The sequence below is a fragment of the Crotalus tigris genome, unplaced genomic scaffold (assembly GCF_016545835.1).
Source record: "Crotalus tigris isolate CLP2741 ecotype Arizona unplaced genomic scaffold, ASM1654583v1 scf7180000017775.1145084777:2100578, whole genome shotgun sequence".
In the NCBI taxonomy this organism is placed as follows: Eukaryota; Metazoa; Chordata; class Lepidosauria; order Squamata; family Viperidae; genus Crotalus; species Crotalus tigris.
The window spans coordinates 1,202,724-1,222,065 of record NW_024096626.1 but is presented as its reverse complement, the minus strand read 5'-3'; the positions used below and the strand labels follow the sequence as shown (position 1 = coordinate 1,222,065).

General features: G+C 36.9%; 1 protein-coding gene across 5 annotated transcripts in view; it reads right to left on the bottom strand.

Annotated features, from left to right (window-relative positions):
• LOC120307405 (probable ubiquitin carboxyl-terminal hydrolase FAF-X) overlaps window positions 1-19,342 on the bottom strand; it is a 117,915-nt gene that overhangs the window by 37,688 nt on the left and 60,885 nt on the right. For all 5 annotated transcript variants that reach the window (XM_039342175.1, XM_039342174.1, XM_039342178.1 and 2 more), the window contains 13 exons: window positions 18,850-19,056; window positions 17,056-17,192; window positions 14,474-14,607; window positions 13,939-14,026; window positions 12,793-13,135; window positions 10,186-10,281; window positions 9,301-9,512; window positions 8,643-8,883; window positions 8,300-8,449; window positions 8,095-8,215; window positions 3,054-3,184; window positions 1,735-2,013; window positions 397-522 (listed from right to left, as the gene is read on the bottom strand). In XM_039342175.1, the coding sequence (XP_039198109.1) occupies window positions 397-522; window positions 1,735-2,013; window positions 3,054-3,184; window positions 8,095-8,215; window positions 8,300-8,449; window positions 8,643-8,883; window positions 9,301-9,512; window positions 10,186-10,281; window positions 12,793-13,135; window positions 13,939-14,026; window positions 14,474-14,607; window positions 17,056-17,192; window positions 18,850-19,056 (2,265 nt within the window). The remainder of the gene's footprint in view (window positions 1-396; window positions 523-1,734; window positions 2,014-3,053; window positions 3,185-8,094; window positions 8,216-8,299; window positions 8,450-8,642; window positions 8,884-9,300; window positions 9,513-10,185; window positions 10,282-12,792; window positions 13,136-13,938; window positions 14,027-14,473; window positions 14,608-17,055; window positions 17,193-18,849; window positions 19,057-19,342) is intronic.

Sequence of the window (19,342 nt, the reverse complement as noted above, 5' to 3'; positions counted from 1 at the left end):
CAGGGTAGAAATGTAAATCCTATCTGCAGCTGTCTCTTCCCAGAAGCACCCTCTGAGATTTACAAAATGCTTTAGGTACAATTCAAACTGAGGAGGACAATACATGTACTTCTTGCAAACCATATTATATATTCATGATTTGCAACAAATTAATTCACAGTAAATATAACTGAAAGAAGGTACAGCTTACATTTGTACAACATAGTGACCACTAGAAAATTCCTTGAGAGGATCAGGTGGCTGCAAATGGGATTCAAAGAGCCTCCATTCACTTATAGTCTCTCTTATATGTGCTCTTCAATGTTTTTTTCCCCCCAAAACCAAAAAATAGTTTAGAAACAGGCTATACATTTAAGCCAAAGAGTTTGGAAGTGTTCAATATTTAACCATACTAACCTCATCAGATATTTGCTGTGTAAGGCGTATTGCTACATTTCTTAACATGCACTCTGAAGTTGGATTGGGAATATTCTGCAGAGCAGTTTGCAATACCACCGCCTGGTCATGAGTCGCCTGGTTGATCTGCAATGATTTATTTTCAGTATTATTAAATGGAGAACATATTCTGTCCAACAGTAAAAGTATGTTGAAAACATTTTTCCATTGCTTTTATGCAAACACAACCAAAAATATTAATATGAATGTTCAGTTATCCTTATGATATGAAGTTTATTAAAATAGAACTGTGCTGCTAATTCCTACATCAGAGATTTCATCTCATACAAACTTTTAATACCATATTTTATTATAAATCTTTGAATAAGTCACTATTTTCAGTGCCATTGTAACCTTGAACTGTCACTAAATGAACTGTTGTAAGACGAGGACTACCTGAACTTTCTTTTCCTCCATCAATTCTGAGTTGTCTGTCTGTCTATTTACAAGTCTATGATGCTCAATGCAAACATGACATTAAGCAGCTTTCAAAATAGTGCCAACTGGAATAAAACAAATATAAAATTTGTAGCATAAACCAAACAATAATATTAAGAAAACCTTTCGTATTCATCATCACACCAAGACATCACACTACCAGTAAATAGTCAATCACTGGATAGAAGGGTAGGAATCTATCATTTTACCAGTCCCTAACAGCCTTTCAATAACCAGATCTTAATGATTTTCCTAAATGCCAGCATAGTTATTGATGATTTTAATGCAGGTCAGATTAAGCTACCGTATTTTCCGGCGTATAAGACAACTCGGCGTATAAGACGACCCCCAACTTCGGAGACGATTTGCATGCTTAGAAAGTCGTCTTATACGCCGGAAAATATGGTATATAAATGTTCATTTTTAACTTATGATATTCTCTATGTACTTATTTACTATCCTTTCATTGGCACCTTACCAATTGTGATCATTAAATGGCTCCTGATGGAGAAATGGACTTTATGTGATCAAAAGATCTAAGCAATGACTTCAAATTTAAGATAACAGCTGGAAGCATTCATGCAGAAAATAATGAATGCTAACAAAATGACAGAGAGGAAATGAAGCCCACAGTTTCCAGAAGCTTTAGATAAATTTATTTGGTTGAAATGCCAATGTGAGAAGTAAATGAGAATAGGATTTGCATAGGTTTTTTTTTTTAATGATTGGAAGCTATGTCAACTTTTTTTCTTTATTTGTATTGTTTCTAACACTTTTATTTTTCTATTTTTTATATACCCTTTCTTGTTTGGTTATATAAAAACTTCTTAATAAAAATTATACAAAAATAATTATGGTTACCGGTGACATTGGGCTTGTTCCCTCTACAACTGGTTGACAAGCTTCTGCCACAGCTCTCACATGGCCATAACCAATTGCAGTCAGCAGTAGTTTTGCTATTTTTAAAGCATTTAGGTAGGCCCCCCTTCTTGTTTCCATATCTGCATTTGGCAGGAAATTATTTCTAGTCAGCATACTCAATACCAGAGGTAAACCACCACTTTTTAAGAAATTGAACTGAAAGTCAGTAGCTTCTTCTCCCAGAGGCGAATTGGCAGGCATTAACAAGGCATAAACTACCTGGAAAATATAGAGAAAAGATACAAAAATGTCATTTTAGTAAAACTGCTTTCAAAAGTCAGTCATTGGACTGCAGGATGGGTATGAAATGTATAATTATTAATATTTGTCAGAATAATGTGATAATTCATTAATATGATGATAATAATATCAAGGTCCAAAAACTGAAGGTTGTGGCATAAACTGCTTGTGATGGTCCCAGTGGTTATCGACACATTGGGTACCATACCAAAAAAATCTTGGACAGCATTTAGTAAATATATAATTGACAAAATTTCCATCTGTCAATTGTAAAAGGCAACACTGCTTGATCTGCACATATACTGCACTGATACACTACGACATACTAGTGTATTGGAAAGAATTGCATATGAAGGTCAACATTGGCTAAAGAACTGGCAGTTTTTGATTTCACATTTTTATACATAGCAATATAATAATTTTATTATATGCTTAGGCCACCCAACACCCAGAAACCCCAGAAGGTTTTCCCTATGTTCCATATCTAAAAATCTCAAAATTAATAATATAAGGAATACATATCTTCCCCCTTCTCAAATAGTATCTACAATTCCCCAAACGAGAACCCAGTGACATTTCTTAGATTCAAATAACATAAGAAAAAAACTTTTGGAAAGCTGTGGTATAAAAATAGTACATTTCTGGAAAATATATCTCAAAATAACTACAAGCCTCTTTATTTCAGTCATTAAAACAATAACTGAACACCACAAGCAATTTAAAAAAAAAAAAGACTGGATTAATACATGACTTTTTTCTTCTTGTTTCAAATGTGTTCAATTCTCAGAAACTGCCTGGACAAGTCTGCAGTTTTCTTGGCAAGGTTTTTCAAGAAGTGGTTTCCCATTGCCTCCTTCCTAAGGTTGAGAGAAAGTGACTAGTTCAAGGCCACCCCAGCCCGTTTTATGTCCAAAGAAGGAGGACTAGGACTTAACGGGTCTTCTGGTTTCTACCTTGATGCTTTAACTACTACACCAAGCTGGCTCTACACTTAGCTAAAATATTAACTCTACACAAACCTCTGTAAGATATAGCACTTGTGAAGCAGAAGGTCCAAAGAACAGAGAATCAAGGGATGGACTAAGGCTGCTGTCACCAAGTTTTGCATGGTCTAAACAGATAGCTCTTAATTTCTCTACAGTAGTATTATCTGAAATACATAAAACAAAATTTAAAAGTATTTCTTCCCCCCAAATATTAAGAAAAACATTGATTTCTCAAAACATCTTTAAAACTGAAATATACTGAAGTTACATCAGAAATCAAACATCAAAACATTTCTGAAACATGTTTCGACATTTTTCAAGATTACTGTCAATGCTGCTAACATCGGATGTTCTGGCTTGACAACGTAGGGAGATGTAGCTTTGCTTCTTTAACTTGTGTGTTACTTTTAGAGTTAGAATTAGTTGATGCTGGGGGGGAGGAGGAAGAATGTCTCTCAAGGTTGTTTTGAAATAAGAGAAGATAAGGAGGGAAAGCTTACAATTCAAACTAATTGGAAAATGTGATTTATGACGGTTAATTAGAGGGAGGAACTGTGCTTTTCATACTGTGTGCTTAGGGGAAGGGAATCCAGATTTCGGCTTGACCGTGCAGCTGAAGCTATGCTCTTTCGATTAAAGATTCCTTAAGGTAAACAATGCCTCAAGGTTCTTTGAAGAATTGCATCTGTCGGAATCATGACAACTATATGACTTCAGTGCTGGCCCAAGTAAACCAGCTTTTTAAAGGTGCTGCTGTCAGATATAACAACTATGCTCATCCATAAAGTACTTTTCCCATTCTGAATCTAAGTGCAAACTTCTACTATGTACTATGCTAATTTTGAATTTTAATGAGAATTAAGAAAGTAACATTGATTATTGTGTATTGGTAAATTTGGAAGCATACAGTGGATATAAAATGTCTGCACACTCCTGTTAAAATATCAGGTTTTGGAGATATAAAAAGAAATCAGACCAAGACAAATCACTTCAGAATTTTTCTACCTTTAATACAACATATAAGCTGCACATTTCAATGGAAAAATAAATCTTTCAGGGCAATAAAAAAAAACTTACAATATCATGGTTACAATAAATGTGCACACCTTCTTATAAATTGGGATATAGGGTGTTCAAAATTAACCAATCGTATTCAAACTCATATTAAACAGTAGTTAGTATACAGCTGCCATCAATTACAGTGTCTCTGGTCAAGCCCATATCAAATCCAGCTGTTCTACTAGATTTTTTTCTGACATTTACTCAGTTGCCTCTTATAGCAAAGCCATGGTTTGCAAAAAGCTTACAAAGCATCAAAGAGATCTCTCATAGTTGGAAGGTATCAGTCAGGAGACGGGTACAAAAAATTTCCAAGGTATTGGCTATACCAGGGGTAGGCAACCCAAAACACTCAAAGAGCCACTTGGACCCGTTTCCCACTAAAAACAAAACACCAGGAGCCGCAAAACCCTTTTGATATCTAAAATGAAGATAACACTGCATATATCCTTTTTTACCTTTATTATAGGTGTGTGTATGTTTGTGTGTGTGTATGTATGTATGTATGTGTGTGTGTGTGTATATGTATCTATGTGTGTGTATATATACACACACATACACACACAGGTAAAAAAAAGGATATATGCAGTGTTATCTTCATTTTAGATGTCAAAAGGGTCTCTCTCTCTCTGTCTCTCTCTCTCCCTCCCTCTCTATCTGCCCTTGGTCTGCCACTCCTCTTCCCCCACTCTCTTTCTTTCTCTCTCTCTCTTTCTCTCCCTCCCTCCCTCCCTCCCTCTCTCTCTCTCTCTTTCTCTCCCCCCTCTCCTATCTGCTGCTCACCTGGCAAGCTTCAAGCTGTTGTCCAACAAGCTCAGGGATAAGGCAATCTCGTCTCTTTTATGACTCATGGACTTCAACTCCCAGAATTCCTGAGTCAGCCTAGCTGGGTTAGCTAGCTCTCTCCTACCCTTCCTGCTTCCTGCTTCCTGCAGAGATGCAGCAAAGGGAGGAGCTCCGCCCAGTAAGCTTTTCAGCTCCTCGGAGAACACTGTGAGTGCACTTCTCTCTCTGTCTCTCTCTGCAAAGGCAGAGGAGGCTGGGAGCCACAGGGGAAGGCTCAAAGAGCCGCATGCGGCTCCGGAGCCGCAGGTTGCCGACCTGTGGGCTATACCATGATGACAGTCATCAACAAGTGAAGAAAATATGGCACAACAGTGACATTACCAAGAATTGGATGTCCCTCAAAAATTCATGAAACGAACAAGAAGAGAACTGATCTGAGAGGCTCCCAAGAAGCCTACAGCAACATTAAAGGAGTTGCAGAAATTTCTGGCAAGTACTGATTGTGTACTACATGTGACAACAATATCCTTCAAATGTCTTGACTGTGGGATAGGTTGGCAAGACAGAAGCCTTTTCTTGCAATAAAAAACATCCATGTCCAGCTACATTTTCCAAAACCTACATCAAATGTGTTATGGTCTGATGAGACCAAGGCTGAACTTTTTGGCCATAATTCCAAAAAGTATGTTTGGCGCAAAAACAACACTGTACATCAAAAGTACACCAGTGGAGCATGGTGATAGCAGCATTATGCTTTGGGTCTGCTTTTCTTCAGCTGGAACTGGGGATTTAAGGTGGTGGGAATTATGAACAATTCCAAGTATCAATGAATTTTGGCACAGAACTTTCAGGCCTCTGCTAAAATGCTGAAGATGAATTTCACCTTTCAACATTACAATAACCCAAAGCATACTTTCAAATCAACAAAATAATGGCTTCACCAGAAGATGATCAAAGTTTTGGAATGGACCAGCCAGAGCCCAAACTTGAATACAACTGAAAATCTGTGGGATGATTTGATGAAGGCTGTGGACAGAAATGCCCTCAAGGAATTGAGAGGGATGAAATGGATCAAGAGACATCTAGAGCACCACTGGTGAAAGACGAGGACGAACAATCGAATACAGGTAAGAGCTGCTATTAAGGCCTACCTCATGGCAATTCAGGTGATGAAGCATTAAGTACTTCTCTGCACTAACTGCATGTGCATATATCGGCCAGCGAACCTCTTTAAGGTGAGCCATCTCCTCCTTGGAAAGGAGGATACAAAGGTCTACCTGAAGGGGTGCAGTGAGGAATTTGCTGATTTTCTGGAAGACAAAATTGCTCAGCTTTGTTCCCAGTTAGATGGCAATGTGGAGGCATCTGGTTTTTGCCCAGTTATCTGGGAATAGTTTCACCCCATTGTTCCTGAGAAAGTGAACAGGATTCTAGGCAGTATGAGTGCGAGCACATGTATTTCAGATCCATGTCCCTTCTGGCTTGTGAAAGATTCTGAGGAAGTGACATGTGGGTGGATTCCGGTGGTGATTAATGCTTCCCTATGAGAAGGGATGATGCCCCAGCATTTTAAGGAGCCCTTTGATACCATTAACCATGTTATCCTTTTGAAGCAGTTTCAGGGGTTGTGTGTGTGTATGGGATCTGTGTTGTCTTGGTTCAATTCCTTCCTCTAGGGTTGCTCTGAGTTGGTTTTGATAGGAAGCAAGGGTCCAGCCTCTGTCCCTTGCTTTGTGGAGTCCGGCAAGGCTCAGTACTCTCTCTGCTTCTGTTTAATTAACAACTACATGAAGCCCCTAGGTGAGATCATCCACCACCATGGACCAAGATATCATCAATATGCTGAGGACAACCAGCTATATGTCTCAGACTATGGCGAGTTAAGCAATGCTGTTACCTCCATTTTGCAGTACTTAGAGGCTATTAAGGGCTGGATGGGGAGTAAAAGGCTGAAAGTGAACCTGGCTAAGACTGAATGGCTCTGGGTTTGGAGTTCCATCACTGGTCTTAGATGGAGTGAGATTGCCCCAGACAGACCCAGTGCATAATCTAGGGGTTCTCCTGGATTCATGACTCCTGCTCAAGAAAGTGGCAGTTGTGGCCAAGAGGGCCTTTGTGCAAATGCGGGTTGTACACCAGTTACACTCTTTCCTGGACCAACCTTTCACAGTCACTCATCCCCTAATCACCTCCCATCTTGACTATTGCAATGTGCTCTACAATGGGGTATCCTTAAAAAGTATCCAGAAGCTCCAATTGATTCAAAATGCAGCAGCCCATGTGATTTGTGAATTCCTAGATGTGCAGAAGGTGTTATCACTCCTGCTGGAGAGGCTGCATTGGCTGCCGATTTGCTTCTGAGTACAATTCAAGATGCTGGCTATCACCTTTAAAGCTCTACGTGGCTTGGGACCAGGTTATTTAAAGGACCGTCTTTTCCCATTCCTTCATATCTATCCAACTCATCAGAGCTGGGAGGCAGGGAATGTTGCAGGTCCCTTCTCCTAAGAAAGTACAACTGGCAGGACCCAGAAGAAGGACCTTCTCCATGATGACTCCCTCCCTCCCTTTGCAGTGATTAGATTGCCCCCCCCTTTGACACCCTTTCATAAAGCCCTGAAGACCTTGTTTTACCAACAGGCCTCGGGAACCCAAAGTGGGATGGAGCCCATCAAATGGCTTATCTGATTGTTGTTTCCAGGGGAGTGGGTGATTATTTTTATTGTTTGTATATTGGGTTTTAATTTTTGTAAGCTGCCCACAGTCACTGAGAGTGAGTGGGCAGCCATATAAATTTAAATAAATAAATAAATACACCAACAAATGCATGGAGTGCATCTGCAAGGAAGAGTGGCTAAAGTTTCCCAAGGCAAGATGTGCCATGCTGATAGGTTCCTACCCCAAAAGACTGAATGCTGTCATAAAATCAAAGTGTGCTTTAACAAAATATTAGTTTAAGGGTGCGCACACTTTTGCAACCATATTTTTGTAAGTATTTTTTATTTTTCCCTCTCTGAAAGATTTCAATTTTTCAATTGAATTGTACAGTTTATATGTGGTATTAAAGATGGAAAAAAATTCTGAAGTGATTTATATTGGTCTGGTTTTTTTTTTACATCTCAAAACCCTTGCATTTTAAGAAGGGTGTGTAGACTTTATATATACTCTTTATGGTCTTTCCATTAGCAAATATATATTTCAACTGAAAATTATAGAATAAAAAAATTACCTGGTGGCATTAATTTCATAAGGATACGTGCACCATCTCTAAGGGATGGCATATTTAGACTACTGCCTAGGTCTGCAACTTGCCAAAGAAATGAGATGTATCTAGGATGCAGTGACATAATCTACAATAAAAATAAAAACTTGTCATAAGACACACATTTTAAATTTTTGCCTAGCATTATAAATTTAGATGTTCTTTTACTTACAACTCCAGGCAAGCAACTTTCAACTTCTGGATTTGGACCATCACTATAATGATTGCCATGGTTACCAGGAGAACCCGTAGAAGAATCAGAGGAACTATCAGGGCTTGAAGGCATATTGGAACTTATCTGTGTAAGCTTTGCTGTAATTAACTGAAAACAGAGTAAAATGCAGATGTAAATTGATAAACTGCATGAAGTAGTGAAACATAACTATTTTTAAAAGCTTCTGAAGGTATTAAACTACAAATGCGCAAGTTTACTAATGCATAATTCTATCATTACAGATTATATTTATATTGTTATAGACATACATTTTATCAATATATAATTTCTTAGTACTTACTGTTTTATCTTTTAGATTCAATTGTCCAATTAATTTCCTATCATCTACAGGATCTACTAGTTCGCCTCCAATAAATAATTCGACTTTGGTATGTGCACTGTTGGCTTTAATACGGTTGAGAATGCAACGTCTGACTGAACCAATGGTATCGTTTGTATGAGACCAAACATCCAAATCTTCCACCTGACGACCTTGGTTTGGAAAACGAACTACCAGAGACATGTGCTTACCACGAAAGGCTCTGAAAATACAGGGAAGTGAAATTCTAGTTAAAATTATCCTGGATATTTAAGAACATTAATAAATATGCTTACTTATTTTTAAAACATTGACAATTTGCTAATAAGAAAATGTGTTTACTTCTAAATTCTTCTGACAGGGATGGCTATTCATTTTGTAAGTCAGATAAAAATAATATTTTCCTTGCACATGTGAAGTATAATAAACATGACATTTATAATTCTGTTCAACTGCACATACAAACTATTATATTTAGATAAGACTTCAGACAATTGAGAAAATAAGTTGAGTAGCAGAATCCTAAGCATATGCACTCAGACATAGGTATTTTATTGTAATACCTATGTAATAACTACTAATTTAAACCATATCTAATTAATAATTCAATCATTGCACCCTAGGAAACTTTTCCACAAACCTTGACATTGGTAGAATTGTTCGTTCTTCATGGTAATCACTATCACATTCATTTATATACTCTCTTAAAACAGTCAACACTCGCACCATTCTTATTGCTTCTTGTCTTGCACAATTAATACTGTCTTTATCTCCATCCAAAACACATAAAGTATCATAGGATGACTTCAAACGATCAAAACAGGACTGAATAAAGTCCTCATGGATAACTACCTGTACAAATACCAAAAGAGCCATCATTTATCAATTATTAAATATATATATAACATGAAAAGCGAACAAAAACCTTCAAAAAATTACATGAAGAAGTACAGGTTTTCCCAGTTTTATAATTCCAAAAACTATTTTTTAAAAGATCATTAACAAGCCAAACATATTTATTCTAGTGCAGGGGTTCTCAACCTTGGCAACTTTAAGACTTGTGGCTGAGGAATTCTGGGAGTTGAAGTCCACAAGTCTTAAAGTTGCCAAGGTTGAGAACCCCTGTTCTAGCGGTATAAGCACTGTCCCAAATAGAAAGAATATTAATCATAACTGTCATGTAGTCTGACAGAACATCAATGCTTTATCCCAGTTAACAAAGATTAATGTCAAAATACAGCCTTCACTAGTTCAACCCTTCCTGCCACAGAACATTACATTATTCTAAAATAATTAAAATTATGAACCACCCAAATTAGGTAAATATATCTCCTTATGTCAGAGCACATTTGGGAAGGTTGATAATATATTATTAACCATGTCTATATTAAACAATATTCCATGTGAAATTTGAAATGATTATTTCTGAGCTAGGCTCTTTGGATGACTATTTACAAAAAATGGTTTTATTCTTCTGAAATTGCAACAAAACTTTCTATAGAAATAAATTACTGTAATATTTTACCTGATTAACCTGTAATCTTGGACCAAGGTTGGTATAAATCTCCTTCAACAGATCTATTGCTCGACTGGCAATATCATCATTCCCTTGAATTACAACCTAAACAGCAACATAAAGCATACAATAAACTAAAATTGTACAACGAAGCCTTGTGTACTAATTCTATTTAAAATGATCTAAAATAGCATATGCCCAACCTATTGTTTTGGAAATGGAATGTTCTTAAAAACTTTGGAATGTCCATACTATTCTGCTCATTCTTGAAGTTTTATGCCATTTTTCAGAATCCTCCAAACAGTAGCAGTTTCTGTTATTGTAGGAGTATTCTGGTTCTATTACAGGTTACTTCATCCAAAATATGACAAACCATTTCTGGTTTTTAACTTCTAGAAATTTGCAGACCATATACAAATCGGCTAGAGTAGCATGATACAGAAAGTACTGTGGATTTTTCCAGAATATGCTATTGTATGGTAATCTAGATCAGGGCCTTTCAACCAGTGGTACGCGAACCACTTGTGGTACTTCGCCACATGGCAGGTGGTACATGATTGCTAGCCAAGTATAGAAGGGGAGGGGTATGAGCTGAAGTGAGCTAAGCCTGAAGGAGAGCTGCAGCTGCAGGACTGTCTGGGCTAGGCAGAAACCCCAGGAGCCGGCAGGGCTCCAGCTGATTGGCACTTCCAGAAGCAGCTCAGAGCTGGAGATGAACTGAAGAAAAAAAAAGGGGGGGGGAGAGGAGAGGCTATAAAAGAACGTGATTTGGGTGGGGGAATGGGAAAAAAGACAACAGGAAAGGTTAAATCCCTTAAACCAGGGGTTCTCAACCTTGGCAACTTTAAGACTTTAAGCAAAGCTGGCTGAGGAATTCTGGGAGTTGAAGTCCACAAGTCTTAAAGTTGCCAAGGTTGAGAACTCCTGCCTTAAACAAATGTAATTAGTTTTACCCCCTTTAATTAAGTCTGTCTGTGTTTTTTAGAAAGTTTTCTTTGAAGGTAAACTGGCTTAATTTAAAGCTAAAGCTTTTCACAATTGCCTGAGCCTTTCAGTCTAGAATTGCAACATTGTGACACCTGACCTGAGGCAGCTTAAAGAGAGAGAGAGAGAGAGAGAGAGAGAGAGAGAGAGAGAGAAAACGGAGTTTGTGTTTATTTTCTTGCTTTGCACTTGATTCCTGTGTCTTTAAGGGTTGGGGGGGGGTGCATTCTTACTACACTGTGGAAGAGCTCAGAAAGGCAAACCAGCTAGCTCAGGAGTCTACAAACTTAGCAACTTTAAGACCTGTGGACTTCAACTCCCAGAATTCATCAACCAGCCATGAGGGCTGAGGAATTCTGGGAGTTGGAAATCCACAAGTCTTAAAAGTGCCAAGTCTGAAGACCCCTGACCTAGCTGGTAGTGGTGCATATTAATAAACATGGATAAATTCATCATACATTTGTCAGTGCAAAGGGAAAGTGATTCAGCAAAGGAACTAGCCACTGAAGAAATTAAAACTGTTACCTTTTTACTTTTTTCCTACAGTTTGTAATATTTTATTAGATTATAGAATAAAATACAAAAATACAAAAGCAAATAGTAGGACACAGTGGGGAGGAAAAAAAGGGGGGAAGTGAGGGGGAGAAGGGAAAAAGAACATACTTCCTCTGTTACAGTAGAAGGAAGCATTAACACTGAACCTGAACTTTTTACTTTTCCATAATATTATAAACTAGCCATTTCTATAACCACAAATGAATCTAATCAGTAAAACCCAAAATCCCCCCCCTCTTTTTTTTTAGTCATCAAGTTTTTGACACCTTGCTAAGCACTGGTACTCAAATGTTGTCATGTCCTAAAAGTGGTACAGTCTGTGAAAAGGTTGAAAAGCCCTGATCTAGATTACATCCAGTGTTCTCATAAGAAGCTACACAAAAATTTCTAGAAAGCCAACTCACTACTTAAAAAGCCAATACCAAGTAAATACTGTAAACATGGTTAAATCTTGGTTTCCTAGATTTGTTAATGGAATAGTATTTTTGTTTACATTTTGGTTATGTTGCCATTTTCCAGGCAGTACTGGTATGAATTTACTATTACCTTAAATAACTGTGGGAGAATAGTTAAGAACAATGGGGACACTTCACTTTTCCTATTAAAAAGATGTAGTCATTGCCTCTTTTCCCTCTAATTTGGAAATAATAAAATCTTTCTGTGGGCTGTTAATGGAGTACTCTGAAAAAGGGATTGACCATTATTCTCAAATATTTTTAAAGAATTTGTATCATTCTGACAAATTATTTCATCTGTGTGATGACACCACATATGCAATGATTTGCCACAATGATTTAATGATATTTATATCAACTCCACAATTATATGACATAAATTAAGTAAATTTACTTAAGAAAATTGCCTACAAAGTCCATTATGTCACAGTCAAGGTTTTGCTATATAGTTGATAAATTTGTTGGGAATAGAATAGAATAACAGAGTTGATTCTTTATTCCACTTATATGTAATTATTGATTTACCTACTTTTAAAAAATAGTATTTTTCAATACCATTAATACTATTAACAGAAAGTAAATGACTGTCTCAATTTGAATAGATGCGTATTTTTACACTTACTCTCCAAAGATAATCTAGTCCTATTAACTCCAAGTCATCCATCATATAGGCTCGTCTCTTTGCTACTAGCTTTCCTTCCCGACAGTTCACAGCTTTGAAGAAACGTTCAAAACATTTCATTCCATTTTCTGTTAAGAGTGAAGGGTCCAATTGAAGAACATTGTTTTCAAAAAAGTCTTTATTAATGTCAGGGTCTAGGTCCGGTTCATCTCCCATTAGTTTAGAATACCATTTAAAACAGGCTTCACGATCACACAGATAGACTGCATTTTCTGCTAAACATTTCCATATTTGTTTTGCCTGAGGAGCACAGAGCCATAATTGACCATCCTTCAGTAAAAATCTTGCAGAAAACAAAGAAACAAATCATTAGAAATATGTATTAATCCCATGAATACTTTAAAAATAAATACCATGTATACCTAAATTCCAAAATTTTGAAATTTCCAAGAGAAAAAAAGATAATTTTGCAGTATTACATAATGTGTACATTACATACTTTTACATTACTATTCTTAATATATATTCATAAAAGCAAGTTACTGTATTTACTATTCTTTGACCACTGTAAAAGATTAAGGAGATAAATACAAGAAAATGTGGACAGGCATATAAACTGTATCTCTGTGAATTTCATTTAAAATATTTCTTTCCAAATCCTGACAGGCAAGTTTCTCTTTAATATTTACTAATTGCTGGATTCAACTAGCTATTCAAATTTGCTTTGATGAATCAAGAAATATCAAGATCCATTTATTCAAAAAGAAACTATTTCCTTTTCCATCCTTCTGGAGCAGCTTGGCTATGAAGTAATTGTTCTGACTGCAGGAATTCTAGTGAAAACAATATACCTGAAATGGATGCATCTGAAAGAGGTTAAGGGTAGGTGTATCAATATTTAATGTAAATGAATGGAATTAGGCTGACAGGATCAAAATTAAGATGCAAGAAGCCTAATCTCTTGCTAAGGATATTTCTGTAATAATCTTTACAAATCGGAATCAGCTTATGCTACATAATTGCAATAAGAAAATACAGTTCTTCACCTAAGTAAACAAATATATTTTCTCTGCTTAAAAAACATTTATTTTTACTCTGCCATTCCCCCCCCCCCCAAAAAAAACCACAAGGTATGCTTAAACCAACCGTAAAAAGTTCAACCGCTCTTGGACTTCTTGAACATGACTGTATCTACTTCCTGGCCTTACAGTTTGTGGATCATATTCTCCATGCTCTGCAATTTGTTAAGAAACAGATGTTATATATTTTTAATTAATAGTAAGTCCCAATGTATCCAAGGAAATCCATTTAGAATTGCCAACATTTTAGTATTGCTGAACCATTTATCTTTTAGATATGCAACAACTGAGATAGCCATATCAATGCCCTTTATATGATTCTTTTATACCTTAGTCAAAAATTCTTTGCCAAAATTTATTAACATACAATTTAAAAATGTTTCATAAACTGCATAGAAATAGACTGTGAAAAATATTTTACTTTTGCAAAACAAATCCATGTCCTGAACACTTTTTGTTTATAAATGGATTTTACATGTTCCTCTCTAAGTGGCTGATCTCACATTTCTCAGATTAAAATGCTAGCCTTCAGTAGCTAACAATGTTTAGGAGAGAAAACGCTTATATTTTAATAAGCTAAACAACTTTAAAATTTAACTCACCTTTAGCATACTGTCGCATGCTTTCCATATATGCTGAAAGATTTTCTGCAACTAAAGTTACTAGAGCATGATTGTGCTGAAGTTGATTGATTAAGTCATGACGATAAAATACATGGGGGGCTCGCTGAGTTTGACTGCAATTAAAAACATAAAAATTATAGGTGAATATTTAATATATTTCCATTCAATACTATTAATAAAAAGTAAATGACAGTCCAAATGGTATTACATTTTTAAACTAAAATCCCACTCAAAACTGAATAATCATAAAACAAGTCAATTTAAAATTCAATATATAACAGAATAAACATCAGGAACTACAGCTTTATATTAAAGGTACTCTCTTCATAAAATCTGTTATGGAACTATTTCATAGCTTAATGAATTGTTCAACAGCAAATTGCTCTCTATAACCAGAGGTCCCCGACCTTTTGGGCACCAGGGACTGGTTCCATGAAGAGATATTTTCCATGGACCAGAGGGGGCATGGTTTCATGTACTGCCTGCATCCTGCAGATGGGGCTTTGCTTATTTGCGCGGACCGATTTCTGGTATGCTGCGGACCGGTGCTGGTCCACGGATCAGGGGTTGGGGACCCCTGCTCTATACCACAATACAATCTCTTTTGAAAAACGTCTGAACCATAGTTTGCCATCTAGCAAAAATTATTAACAAATTTAAAATCCAATATGAAGATGAATGCTGTTTTCTGACAGAAGAAAGATGTACATCCAATATAGCTGATAGCTCCTAAGAACCTTAGAACCACATCACAAAAATTCAGTGGCAGAATATAAACAGGGTGATTTCAATCCATTTTTAGCTGTTTGGGATAATTTTATGGATCAAACATCTTGACCATTCCTCTCTTCTGGTGAGAACAGATGGTTCTTGCTTAATGATCACTCATTCAATGACCGTTCAAACTTATGGTGACACTGAACAAGTGCTACTTATGTAAGTCCTCGTACTTATGATGTCACAATGTCCTACGATCACATGATCATCATTTGTAACCTCCTTTGCTGGCTTCCAACAAAATCAATGGAGAAGCCAGCAGGTCATGAATACTGACCATATGACATTTCATTTGATGACTGCATAGGCTTCGCTTAACAATGGAAACCAGAAATGCAAAATTTCCATTACTAAGTGGTGTGGTCATTAGACATCATATTGTGCTGGTTAGCTATGAAAATTCCTGCTCCAATTACCATTATTAAGTGGGAACTTTCTATATGTTCTTTGTACTCTGTAGGTCAAAGGACTGAATTGTAACCCTAATTCTTGAAACACTGCCAAACCATGCAATGAAGATAAATATGTTATTTCTTAATTATGACTTTCTCAATTGCTCTTTTAAAATCATTTATTAAAATAACTGACATGAATATTAATGGCAACTCAGCTTCAATATTTCTCTTATCCCCCACCACACCAAATTTACTCTAACAATTCTCATCTTAACAATATCCAAAGATTTAACTGACCAATACAGTCTTATTTCAAATTCCTTAGACCAGAGTTCTCCAAAATGGTCAGCATCAACTCCCACAAGTAATGGGGTTATCCATTATTGTTTTAGTATTATTTATATTATATTACTTAAAGTATTATTATTTTCATACAATAAATATTTGGGTGTGTGTATCAATGAGCAATCTGAAACTTCATGAAAAGGCCAAAGAGATAAAAGATTGGGGACTCCTTCATTAGACTTTCTTTTGTCCCTAGCAATTCTCAAAGGTCACGTTCTTGTCACCATTTGAAGGAGGCTAATAATTTGATAATTCTGTGATATTTCTAAACTAATTACTTACTTATTTATTTTATTTAAAAGATTTATATGGCTGCCCATTAAGCAGGAATGGGCAGCTCACAAAAAAATAATTAAACTTGCCTACTTAAGTTTGTTGCATGGAATTATATGCATTCTACAGGAATACTTCCTGTTACCACATAACTAAAGAAATAAAAATACATAATCTATTCATATTTCTGGAACAAACATGACTGAAGCCATCTGTCGTTCTCAGTTGCCATACAAATTGAGAGGAAGGGAAGGAAAGAAACTGAAAGGATTGCTAGACTAAATATGGAATGATCCTGTGGGAACCAAGGTCATTCCCACAGGTGCTGGAAGGTGGAGAGAAGAAATGTCACAGAGCCTGCCAATTGCATTCATTGGGTAGCGTCAGTGGTGGGATTCAAATATGTGAGCAACCAGTTTTCTGTGTGGATGCCGCTTCCAGAAGTCTGTTCTGGGCCTGGGCAACAAAAAATTAGCTACTGGTTCTGCCGAAGTGGTGCTAACCAGCTGAATCTCACCACTGGGTAGCGTGATCAATATCATAATAGGGGAAGGAAAGTGTTATGTTTAATTACATTGAATTCCTGGGGAGAAAGTTTAGAATTGGTTTCACTTTTGATCATGCTGATATTATGTATCTAAAAAACATGTTCTTTGAGGAAACATCAAGCCTTAGAGTTCTGATTTGTTTGGGTCCATTAGTTGGAACCTTGACACATACATTGTACTAGATTTTATTACAATTTACTAGAAAATTATCTTAACTTCTCACCTTAAGTTTTGTGGCGCTTCTCCAAACAAACTACAAATTTCCCTAATTTGTTTCAAGGCTGGAATGACCCATTTGTCATTTGTGCGAAGTTCTTCTATAAAACGATCTATCCACTGTATTTTTTGTGTATCTCGATCCTTCAGGAAAAGAAAAGGAAGCGTAAACATGAAGGAATGAGGATAAAGATAGGCCAAAAATGAACTAGAAACATAAAATCATCCTGGGCAAAAGCAGAGAGAACCTACTTCTAAATAATAGATGCCAACTATAAGTATAAAATCAAGTTGCTTCCTTATCCTGCTTGTACATGGAAAGCTAAAGTTTTGTCAGAATTTGGGCCAGCTATTATTCCTGCCCCCAAAGATCCAAGACTGAAATATTATAACAATGTACCATTTATTTATAGTGTATAAGCATAACCAGATATTATTTTTGTAAGGGGTGCGAGAATATATCAGAAGCGTTCTAGGGGTGCGGGGTATAGAAAAGATTGGGAACTGCTGATATAGAGGGATGTGTTTCCCATAATCAACACTAGTTTGAGAAGACTGGCAAGCTCAAAGCTAGGTTGCTGCTGAAACTATAGCATTCCAAAACATTGTAAATCAAAACTAAATTAGACCCGATTCAAGAGCAATCCTTCACAACATATACACAAAGGAGCAATAGAAGAGCAGCCATTATCCACAAAGAACCATCACGTACTATTTTATACCTCATATTGCCCACACTAACTGATGTTACATCCCGTGCAAGAACTGCCCTTATAATCACAGGTCCTGCAAGGAAGGGGATGAGGGAAAGGGCAGAGGTTTCTGAATATTCTCTAAAAATCAACATATGTCATTGCCTGTGTTTCTATAGCTCTCAAATGTTCTTCCTTGCTTCCAATACTCTCATGTATTATTTTCCCTTCTACCTGCCAATTTTGCAGACCAATCTAGCATGCTATATATATAAGCCCTCCATATAAGCTGATGCCCTCTGCACAGACACTTGTATACAGCTCGGAGATATTCTAGCTTCTTCTGCAGCCTGCCTGCCTGCCTGCCTGCTTCACCTGCTAATGGGACTGATACACACACGCACATCTAAGTTATCTGCAGAGTTCAGCAGTTTACCTCCAGCAACCTACACAACCCAGCTGCCTAAAGTGCAAGATAGAACTGTGACTCAAAAACCTATGAAGGAAATCCATGGCTTGCTGGTGGGGTGTGGGGTGGGGCAGGTAAGAATCCTGGATGCTAACACCTAAGAGGAAATCTAAGAAATGCCAGGCTGCTCTGCTGCATGGTGAAGTGGAATTATTAGTGGCTGGTTGCTGTACTCTTGGCAGGGCCCTTTGCTCTTAAGTTCCACATCCTCTCTTAAATTAGGCATGAACAATCTGCAAGCACTTTACAGCTACTGATAAAACTGCAGTGGTAAAACCAGAGCAACCTTGTGCTGTAAATGGTGAAGCAACCCTTCCTTCCTGGCTGACCTAAACAACTCGCTATCTGCTACTTTCCATAAACGGGCAGTGAGGAGAGAGCACATACACTTGTCAGTGTTTCCTGGTTAACCAGCTTGGCACACAAAGCCATAGTCCTATGAGGACACCCAGACAGATTGGGACCATGTTGTCATAGCATTCCAGCTGTGTGTGTGGAAGCAACCACTAAGTGCAAATCTCCCTTGAATTTACTCACCTACAATTTGAAAAATCCTGCTTTAGAGGATTGTGAAAACAAACATTTTAAACGAAATATTAGCAAGTTGATTGTTAATGGCTAACTAACAATTCATCCTTACCTGTGAACAACTGTAATCTAAAATTTTAATGTGGGCACTGAGAGCTTGATCCATAATATCAACTGGAACATCATCACTATGTGCTAAATTCCATAGAAGATTTAGTACTTTGTGTGCCATCACACCATCTTTATCATCTTCTGCAAGACGTCGGATTAGCTCAAGTAGCTTTTCACGTTGTTTTTTACTTGCATTTGTCCAACTTGCCTAAAAACCAAAGAGAAATCAATGGAAAGTTAAAAATACAGTCCTATAATACTAAGAAAACTTTAAGAAACTGTAATATTAAAATACAAATTAACAATGTTTAGAATTTGCATATAACTATTTTAAATAACACATACTGTGTTTTCCCCAAAATAAGACTCACCCAGAAAATAAGCCCTAGCCTGATTTTTTGGCTTGCGCCTAATATAAGCCCTACCCCAAAAATAAGCCCTAGTTAAGAGACTGCCCACTCCATCCCAATGCTCGCTACCGCAACAGGGCAGAA